Here is a 12,500-nt window from a genome sequence, read left to right on the forward strand (position 1 = left end):
TCCCCCTGTCATTGCTGCTTAGTCCCGCTCACGTGATCAGAAAAAAAAAACCCTCCCCTCCTGAAAACAGGAGAGCGGGCCGCTTTACGTGTAGAAGCCAGTGTAAAATGGACGCGCCCATGCAATGATCTAGTCGGTGTGTGAAAAGAATCAAATTTCACCTAACCTCGCCTCACCAGGCTTTCCCCCACCTCGGACATTTCACCCAACACTATAATACTCGATTCCCCCCTCCCCTCCTGTTTCTCCAGGAGGAGGATCTTGCGAGATGGGGGCTCTGTCTCTCCGAAAAAAACATGATGAACGGAACGCTGCCTAAACACATATGCACCGGATCGGCATTGCATAACGTCTGCAACACACATAGACAGATGCATGTTTCCTTCTTGATACTGTAGCGACCAAACGATCCCCGAGCCTACAATACTACGAACTAACCACAGTATCGAGGGGCCGCCACGACAACAGACAGTGTTCCGTTGGTGGATCACGTATCGCAATGCAGAGCCGTCATAATCGGAGATCGCTCGGACGTGTGATTGTAACGCTTTTTTATTCATTATAATTGTAGTGATAAGACCGCAATGAACGCGTCGGGGACGTAATCGACCCGGGTGTAATGTATAACGAACTTTTCCGCGTCCTAAACCGTGGTGTTGTGATCTGTGGAAGTAATTTTTTCCTTGTCGTCGACATCACAGCCGGGCTTAGCACCTCTCTGGACACTCCCGGTGAAGCTTTTTTTTTTCTCCATCGCCCCCAAGCTGCATGCCCAGGCATGTTCCCCTATACTAGCTTGAAAAACAAAATCAGCTGATGATGACAACGCGTCTCACCGTTATACTATAGTTCTGAACCGAACGGTGGAATGGGACTTTTTATAGCCGTACGGATCAAGACTTTTGCTGCCCAATGTGCCCATGACCCCCCCCCCCCCAATGTTACTGCGATCAAGACAATGAAAGCAGTGAGATAGATTAGGCGAGGCAATCATCATCATCATCATCCTCATCTAAAGAAAGCAGAGTTATGAAGGTTTATAGTCAGACATTGACAGGCAGATATAACAATAAACACAATAAATATGCTATACACCGAATGAAAGCCCTGAATGTGTACTTTTACGAGGAAAAGAGTAAACATTGATCCCATGTACAGTTTGTCATAAATTGGTTACTGGATGCACATTGCGCCCACCAGATATAACTGCAGAGAAGACATGGACCCGAACTCAAGATTCACAAAATAAGGCCTATTGCGACATATAAATACTATATACCGTATGAAACAGAAGACTCTCTGCTTTCATAAGAAAAAAATCACACCCGTGTGAACTGAGTGGTGTAAGGTTTTATATAGCATGATCAGCTGTGGTCTGACGTAATGTCTGACGTAATGAAATCACACCCGGATGTGATTTCACAACTGGCTTTTTTTGTGCAGAAAAAATGACCATGGTTGCTACGGTCATCCAGTTCACCCGGGTATGATTTCGTTACGTCAGAAATTATTTTGAACATAGCAACCATGCTCATTTTTTTCTGCACACAAAAGCCAGTTGTAGGAGTGGTTTACACCACTCAAAAACTTCTACTGTAGTAATAATAAAAATCACACCCATGTGAAGTGAGTGGTGCAACTCTGTCCCATATTCTGTTCTCTGCTTATTCAATACAGCTCGCTATATACGGACTGAGGCAGAAAGTCATGTAAACCTTTTATTTACAGTTTGGTCTGTAAACTTCTACTGTAATAATAAAAATCACACCCCTGTTTAGTGAGCGGTGCAACTGTTCTGTACTTATTCACTACAGCTCGCTATATACGGACTGAGACAGAAAGTCATGTAAACCTTTTATTTACAGTTTGGTCTGTAAACTTCTACTGTAATAATAAAAATCACACCCCCGTGAAGTGAGCGGTGCAACTGTTCTCTACAGTTGCACCGCGCAACTGTAGAGAACAGTTGCACCGCTGTACTGTAGATGGGATCAATGTGTACTGTTTTCCTCGTAAAAGTACACATTCAGGGCTTTCATTCGGTGTATAGGATGTATAGGATATTTATTGGGTTCAATTTTATATCTGCCTGTCAATGTCTCTGACTTTAAACCATCCATAACTCTGCTCGCTGTTCAAGATAACCACTTCCAGGCAAATGCAGGTGTTGCAAAAAGGTCAATATCTCCAGAATGGAACATGGCAAAATGTATTTTTTAAATTGAAGTGGACAAGTTCAGCTTTCTTTTGATGTATGCGTGTGATTCTCGCTATAAGAAAACATTTTGCTGTGGGCCCCCGAACAAGGCCTTTGTGCAATGTTAAACGGTAGCAACATCAAAATAGGCCTGGGGAGATCCTGTAGCAATCAAAGTGTTAATTAGGAGAGGGAATTGGCCAAGTTCCGCTCTGCATGCATTATTTGTGTTTTTCTTTGAGTTTTTAATATATATTTACAAAGTTCTGCGTGAATAGTCTCAATTGGATGTTTGTCCCAATTAGAAAATGCCTGATTTGCCAGGGGACCCCACACTTCACTACCATACAGGGGACCCCACACTTCACTACCATACAGGACCCCACACTTCACTACCATACAGGGGACCCCACACTTCACTACCATACAGGGACCCCACACTTCACTACCATACAGGGGACCCCACACTTCACTACCATACAGGGGACCCCACACTTCACTACCATACAGGGGACCCCACACTTCACTACCATACAGGGGACCCCACACTTCACTACCATACAGGGGACCCCACACTACACTACCATACAGGGACCCCCACACTTCACTACCATACAGGGGACCCCACACTTCACTACCATACAGGACCCCACACTTCACTACCATACAGGGGACCCCACACTTCACTACCATACAGGGACCCCACACTTCACTACCATACAGGGGACCCCACACTTCACTACCATACAGGGGACCCCACACTTCACTACCATACAGGGGACCCCACACTTCACTACCATACAGGACCCCACACTTCACTACCATACAGGGGACCCCACACTTCACTACCATACAGGGACCCCACACTTCACTACCATACAGGGGACCCCACACTTCACTACCATACAGGACCCCACACTTCACTACCATACAGGGGACCCCACACTTCACTACCATACAGGACCCCACACTTCACTACCATACAGGACCCCACACTTCACTACCATACAGGGGACCCCACACTTCACTACCATACAGGGACCCCACACTTCACTACCATACAGGGACCCCACACTTCACTACCATACAGGGACCCCACACTTCACTACCATACAGGGGACCCCACACTTCACTACCATACAGGGGACCCCACACTTCACTACCATACAGGGGACCCCACACTTCACTACCATACAGGACCCCACACTTCACTACCATACAGGGGACCCCACACTTCACTACCATACAGGGGACCCCACACTTCACTACCATACAGGGGACCCCACACTTCACTACCATACAGGGGACCCCACACTTCACTACCATACAGGACCCCACACTTCACTACCATACAGGGGACCCCACACTTCACTACCATACAGGACCCCACACTTCACTACCATACAGGGACCCCACACTTCACTACCATACAGGGACCCCACACTTCACTACCATACAGGGACCCCACACTTCACTACCATACAGGGGACCCCACACTTCACTACCATACAGGGGACCCCACACTTCACTACCATACAGGGGACCCCACACTTCACTACCATACAGGACCCCACACTTCACTACCATACAGGGGACCCCACACTTCACTACCATACAGGGGACCCCACACTTCACTACCATACAGGGGACCCCACACTTCACTACCATACAGGGGACCCCACACTTCACTACCATACAGGGACCCCACACTTCACTACCATACAGGACCCCACACTTCACTACCATACAGGGGACCCCACACTTCACTACCATACAGGACCCCACACTTCACTACCATACAGGGACCCCACACTTCACTACCATACAGGGACCCCACACTTCACTACCATACAGGGGACCCCACACTTCACTACCATACAGGGGACCCCACACTTCACTACCATACAGGGGACCCCACACTTCACTACCATACAGGGGACCCCACACTTCACTACCATACAGGACCCCACACTTCACTACCATACAGGGGACCCCACACTTCACTACCATACAGGGACCCCCACACTTCACTACCATACAGGGGACCCCACACTTCACTACCATACAGGGGACCCCACACTTCACTACCATACAGGGGACCCCACACTTCACTACCATACAGGGGACCCCACACTTCACTACCATACAGGACCCCACACTTCACTACCATACAGGGGACCCCACACTTCACTACCATACAGGACCCCACACTTCACTACCATACAGGGGACCCCACACTTCACTACCATACAGGGACCCCCACACTTCACTACCATACAGGACCCCACACTTCACTACCATACAGGGGACCCCACACTTCACTACCATACAGGGGACCCCACACTTCACTACCATACAGGGGACCCCACACTACACTACCATACAGGGACCCCCACACTTCACTACCATACAGGGGACCCCACACTTCACTACCATACAGGGACCCCCACACTTCACTACCATACAGGGGACCCCACACTACACTACCATACAGGGACCCCACACTTCACTACCATACAGGACCCCACACTTCACTACCATACAGGGACCCCACACTTCACTACCATACAGGACCCCACACTTCACTACCATACAGGGGACCCCACACTTCACTACCATACAGGGGACCCCACACTTCACTACCATACAGGGGACCCCACACTTCACTACCATACAGGGGACCCCACACTTCACTACCATACAGGGGACCCCACACTTCACTACCATACAGGGACCCCACACTTCACTACCATACAGGACCCCACACTTCACTACCATACAGGGGACCCCACACTTCACTACCATACAGGGGACCCCACACTTCACTACCATACAGGGGACCCCACACTTCACTACCATACAGGGGACCCCACACTTCACTACCATACAGGGGACCCCACACTACACTACCATACAGGGACCCCACACTTCACTACCATACAGGGGACCCCACACTTCACTACCATACAGGGGACCCCACACTTCACTACCATACAGGGACCCCCACACTTCACTACCATACAGGGACCCCACACTTCACTACCATACAGGGACCCCCACACTTCACTACCATACAGGGGACCCCACACTTCACTACCATACAGGGACCCCCACACTTCACTACCATACAGGGGACCCCACACTTCACTACCATACAGGACCCCACACTTCACTACCATACAGGGGACCCCACACTTCACTACCATACAGGGACCCCACACTTCACTACCATACAGGGGACCCCACACTTCACTACCATACAGGGGACCCCACACTTCACTACCATACAGGGACCCCCACACTTCACTACCATACAGGGACCCCCACACTTCACTACCATACAGGGACCCCACACTTCACTACCATACAGGGACCCCCACACTTCACTACCATACAGGACCCCACACTTCACTACCATACAGGACCCCACACTTCACTACCATACAGGGGACCCCACACTTCACTACCATACAGGGACCCCACACTTCACTACCATACAGGGGACCCCACACTTCACTACCATACAGGGGACCCCACACTTCACTACCATACAGGGACCCCACACTTCACTACCATACAGGGCAATTGGCTCAATAATTGATTTGAATTTTCTCAGCGAAATTCGAATTGGAATATTAATTTTGACAGATTTTCTAATTATATAGAATCTTCTTGCCTCTCTCTCTCTCTCTCTCTCTCTCTCTCTCTCTCTCTCTCTCTCTCTCTCTCTCTCTCTCTCTCTCTCTCTCTCTCTCTCTGTGTCTCTATGTGTCTCTCTCTCTCTCTGTGTCTCTATGTGTCTCTCTCTCTCTGTCTCTCTCTCTATGTGTCTCTATGTGTCTCTATGTGTCTCTCTCTCTCTCTCTCTCTCTCTCTCTCTCTCTCTCTCTCTCTCTCTCTCTCTCTCTCTCTCTCTCTCTCTCTCTCTCTCTCTCTCTCTGTATCTCTCTCTGTGTCTATGTCTCTCTACCAGCTTCGGGGACCTACAGGCGTTCTGTGGCTCCAAGAGGAACAGGACGTTGATCTGTAAGCCGGTCTCGGGCAGTCAGGGGCGGGGCATCTTCCTGGCCGCCTCCCCCAAAGACATCCCGCGCGGAGAACACCTCACCTGTCAGATTTACATATCCAAGGTATGCAGTCCTCCCGGTGGGGGCTCCTCACGTCCTCACCGGTGGGGGTTCCTCACGTCCTCCCGGTGGGGGCTCCTCACGTCCTCCCGGTGGGGGCTCCTCACTGGCAGGTGAGTCAGTATAGGATACGACAGTATGTCCTCCCGGTGGGGGCTCCTCACTGGCAGGTGAGTCAGTATAGGATACAACAGTATGTCCTCCCGGTGGGGGCTCCTCACTGGCAGGTGAGTCAGTATAGGATACAACAGTACGTCCTCACGGTGGGGGCTCCTCACTGGCAGGTGAGTCAGTATAGGATACAACAGTATGTCCTCCCGGTGGGGGCTCCTCACTGGCCGGTGAGTCAGTATAGGATACAACAGTATGTCCTCCCGGTGGGGGCTCCTCACTGGCAGGTGAGTCAGTATAGGATACAACAGTATGTCCTCCTGGTGGGGGCTCCTCACTGGCAGGTGAGCCAGTATAGGATACAACAGTACGTCCTCCCGGTGGGGGCTCCTCACTGGCAGGTGAGTCAGTATAGGATACAACAGTATGTCCTCCCGGTGGGGGCTCCTCACTGGCAGGTGAGTCAATATAGGATACAACAGTATGTCCTCCTGGTGGGGGCTCCTCACTGGCAGGTGAGTCAGTATAGGATACAACAGTATGTCCTCCCGGTGGGGGCTCCTCACTGGCAGGTGAGTCAGTATAGGATACAACAGTACGTCCTCACGGTGGGGGCTCCTCACTGGCAGGTGAGCCAGTATAGGATACAACAGTACGTCCTCACGGTGGGGGCTCCTCACTGAGCAAAGAAAGGTTTGGTGAGGGTTAATTTGGCACAAGGGCTAAATTATTCCTTCTCTAAGTCCCTCCGGTTACTAAGAGAGGAGACAGGGCAAGCTGTCCTTCTGTCACCCATAGAGATCCATGTTAATGTCTGTCTGTCTGTCTGTCTGTCTGTCTGTCTGTCTGTCTGTCTGTCTGTCCCTCCAGCCTCTCATAATGGACGGCTATAAGTTTGACCTCAGGATGTACGTTCTGGTGACCTCGTGTGACCCACTGCACGTCTTCCTCTACCAGGAGGGTCTGGCTCGCTTCTGCACCGACCGCTACTGCCCCCCTGCTGGAGGCAACCTGGTACTGCACGCACACACACACACACACACACACACACACACACACACACACACACACACACACACACACACACACACACACACACACACCGCTACTGTCCCCCTGCTGGAGGCAACCTGGTACTGCACACGCACACACACACACACACACCGCTACTGTCCCCCTGCTGGGACACTGAGACACACAGTACATCTACACTGTAATACTGAGACACACAGTACATCTACACTGTAATACTGAGACACACAGTACATCTACACTGTAATACTGAGACACACAGTACATCTACACTGTAATACTGAGACACACAGTACATCTACACTGTAATACTGAGACACACAGTACATCTACACTGTAATACTGAGACACACAGTACATCTACACTGTAATACTGAGACACACAGTACATCTACACTGTAATACTGAGACACACAGTACATCTACACTGTAATACTGAGACACATAGTACATCTACACTGTAATACTGAGACACACAGTACACACTGTAATACTGAGACACACAGTACACACTGTAATACTGATACACACAGTACATCTACACTGTAATACTGAGACACACAGTACATCTACACTGTAATACTGAGACACACAGAACATCTACACTGTAATACTGAGACACACAGAACATCTACACTGTAATACTGAGACACACAGAACATCTACACTGTAATACTGAGACACACAGTACATCTACACTGTAATACTGAGACACACAGAACATCTACACTGTAATACTGAGACACACAGTACATCTACACTGTAATACTGAGACACACATAACATCTACACTGTAATACTGAGACACACAGTACATCTACACTGTAATACTGAGACACACAGAACATCTACACTGTAATACTGAGACACACAGTACATCTACACTGTAATACTGAGACACACAGAACATCTACACTGTAATACTGAGACACACAGAACATCTACACTGTAATACTGAGACATACAGAACATCTACACTGTAATACTGAGACACACATAACATCTACACTGTAATACTGAGACACACAGAACATCTACACTGTAATACTGAGACACACAGTACATCTACACTGTAATACTGAGAATCACAGTACATCTACACTGTAATACTGAGACACAAAGTACATCTACACTGTAATACTGAGACACACAGTACATCTACACTGTAATACTGAGACACACAGTACATCTACACTGTAATACTGAGACACACAGTACATTTACACTGTAATACTGAGACACACAGTACATCTACACTGTAATACTGAGACACACAGTACATCTACACTGTAATACTGAGACACACAGTACATCTACACTGTAATACTGAGACACACAGTACATCTACACTGTAATACTGAGACACACAGTACATCTACACTGTAATACTGAGACACACAGTACATATACACTGTAATACTGAGACACACAGTACATCTACACTGTAATACTGAGACACACAGTACATCTACACTGTAATACTGAGACACACAGTACATCTACACTGTAATACTGAGACACACAGTACATCTACACTGTAAGACTGAGACACAGTACATCTACACTGTAATACTGAGACACACAGTACATCTACACTGTAATACTGAGACACACAGAACATCTACACTGTAATACTGAGACACACAGTACATCTACACTGTAATACTGAGACACACAGAACATCTACACTGTAATACTGAGACACACAGAACATCTACACTGTAATACTGAGACACACAGTACATCTACACTGTAATACTGAGACACACAGAACATCTACACTGTAATACTGAGACACACAGTACATCTACACTGTAATACTGAGACACACATAACATCTACACTGTAATACTGAGACACACAGAACATCTACACTGTAATACTGAGACACACAGTACATCTACACTGTAATACTGAGACACACAGAACATCTACACTGTAATACTGAGACACACAGAACATCTACACTGTAATACTGAGACACACAGTACATCTACACTGTAATACTGAGACACACAGAACATCTACACTGTAATACTGAGACACACAGTACACACTGTAATACTGAGACACACAGTACACACTGTAATACTGATACACACAGTACATCTACACTGTAATACTGAGACACACAGTACATCTACACTGTAATACTGAGACACACAGAACATCTACACTGTAATACTGAGACACACAGAACATCTACACTGTAATACTGAGACACACAGAACATCTACACTGTAATACTGAGACACACAGTACATCTACACTGTAATACTGAGACACACAGAACATCTACACTGTAATACTGAGACACACAGTACATCTACACTGTAATACTGAGACACACATAACATCTACACTGTAATACTGAGACACACAGTACATCTACACTGTAATACTGAGACACACAGAACATCTACACTGTAATACTGAGACACACAGTACATCTACACTGTAATACTGAGACACACAGAACATCTACACTGTAATACTGAGACACACAGAACATCTACACTGTAATACTGAGACATACAGAACATCTACACTGTAATACTGAGACACACATAACATCTACACTGTAATACTGAGACACACAGAACATCTACACTGTAATACTGAGACACACAGTACATCTACACTGTAATACTGAGAATCACAGTACATCTACACTGTAATACTGAGACACAAAGTACATCTACACTGTAATACTGAGACACACAGTACATCTACACTGTAATACTGAGACACACAGTACATCTACACTGTAATACTGAGACACACAGTACATTTACACTGTAATACTGAGACACACAGTACATCTACACTGTAATACTGAGACACACAGTACATCTACACTGTAATACTGAGACACACAGTACATCTACACTGTAATACTGAGACACACAGTACATCTACACTGTAATACTGAGACACACAGTACATCTACACTGTAATACTGAGACACACAGTACATATACACTGTAATACTGAGACACACAGTACATCTACACTGTAATACTGAGACACACAGTACATCTACACTGTAATACTGAGACACACAGTACATCTACACTGTAATACTGAGACACACAGTACATCTACACTGTAAGACTGAGACACAGTACATCTACACTGTAATACTGAGACAAACAGTACATCTACACTGTAATACTGAGACACACAGAACATCTACACTGTAATACTGAGACACACAGTACATCTACACTGTAATACTGAGACACACAGAACATCTACACTGTAATACTGAGACACACAGAACATCTACACTGTAATACTGAGACACACAGTACATCTACACTGTAATACTGAGACACACAGAACATCTACACTGTAATACTGAGACACACAGTACATCTACACTGTAATACTGAGACACACATAACATCTACACTGTAATACTGAGACACACAGAACATCTACACTGTAATACTGAGACACACAGTACATCTACACTGTAATACTGAGACACACAGAACATCTACACTGTAATACTGAGACACACAGAACATCTACACTGTAATACTGAGACACACAGTACATCTACACTGTAATACTGAGACACACAGAACATCTACACTGTAATACTGAGACACACAGTACATCTACACTGTAATACTGAGACACACATAACATCTACACTGTAATACTGAGACACACAGTACATCTACACTGTAATACTGAGACACACATAACATCTACACTGTAATACTGAGACACACAGTACATCTACACTGTAATACTGAGACACACAGAACATCTACACTGTAATACTGAGACACATAGAACATCTACACTGTAATACTGAGACACACAGAACATCTACACTGTAATACTGAGACACACAGTACATCTACACTGTAATACTGAGACACACAGCACATCTACACTGTAATACTGAGACACACAGAACATCTACACTGGGTGTAAAGCATGACAGGGTCATGACCGAAAGAATAAAGGTGGCCTTACACTAGCCGATAATCGGGCATTTTTTGACGCTCGGGGGGTGCCCGACTCAATCGATCTGCTCGGGGCCGCTCAAAGCGCGATCGGGATCGGCCCGATCAACATCAAGAATGTTTGATATTTGCTCTGCCCCGCTCCGATTATCCTGTAGTGTGTGGTGCTATCAGATTTCAGATTGAAAAAAATCGGCTAGTGTAAGGCCACCTTAAGGTCGCAAAATGAGTTTTCTTCGACGGCTGGCTGGCATCTCCCTTAGAGATAGGGTGAGAAGTTCATCTCCCTTAGAGATAGGGTGAGAAGTTCTTCTCCCTTAGAGATAGGGTGAGAAGTTCAGTCACACGAGAGAGACTCGGAGTAGAACCGCTGCTCCTTCGCCTGGAAAGGAGCCAGCTGAGGTGGTTCGGGCATCTGGTTAGGATGCCTCTCGGGCGTCTCCCTAGGGAGGTCCTCGACGCACGTCCCACTGGGAGGAGACCCCGGGGCAGACCAAGGACCAGTTGGAGGAAACACATCGACTCACTGGCCTTGGAACGTCTCGGAATCCCCCAGGAGGAAGTCACTAATGTTGCTCTGGAGAGGGAAGTCTGGAGCTCTCTGGTGGAGCTGTTGCCCCCGCGACCCGACTACGGATAAGCGGTTGAAGATGGATGGATGGATGGATGGGTGTAAAGCACACTTGGGACTCCATGTGCGGCAAAAAGCCGCGAGCGGCAAGCGTCTCTTACGGGTTTTTAGACAGCTGGTGGATGGAAATTAAGCTCCACCCTGCAGGGTGGAGCTTCATTTCCATCCACCAGCTGTCTGAACCAGGAGACGCCTGCCGGCTTTTGGCATCTTCGTGACGCTAAAGTGTGCCTGCTCTCTCTCTCTCTCTCTCTCTCTCTCTCTCTCTCTCTCTCTCTCTCTCTCTCTCTCTCTCTCTCTCTCTCTCTCTCTCTCTCTCTCTCTCAGGACAAAGCCTGCATGCATCTCACCAACTACGCCATCAATAAGAACAGTGAACATTTCATCACAGATCAGCACAGCGGCAGCAAACGGTCTGG

General features: G+C 47.2%; 1 protein-coding gene across 1 annotated transcript in view; it reads left to right on the forward strand.

Annotated features, from left to right (window-relative positions):
• LOC306919149 (uncharacterized protein) overlaps positions 1–12,500 on the forward strand; it is a gene marked incomplete at both ends in the record, with an annotated part of 35,211 nt that overhangs the window by 4,700 nt on the left and 18,011 nt on the right. The window contains 3 exons of the mRNA XM_079531979.1: positions 6,171–6,327; positions 7,306–7,449; positions 12,409–12,494. Of these exons, the coding sequence (XP_079388105.1) occupies positions 6,171–6,327; positions 7,306–7,449; positions 12,409–12,494 (387 nt within the window). The remainder of the gene's footprint in view (positions 1–6,170; positions 6,328–7,305; positions 7,450–12,408; positions 12,495–12,500) is intronic.

The sequence above is a fragment of the Electrona antarctica genome (assembly GCF_951216825.1).
Source record: "Electrona antarctica genome assembly, contig: scaffold_39, whole genome shotgun sequence".
Classification (NCBI taxonomy): Eukaryota; Metazoa; Chordata; class Actinopteri; order Myctophiformes; family Myctophidae; genus Electrona; species Electrona antarctica.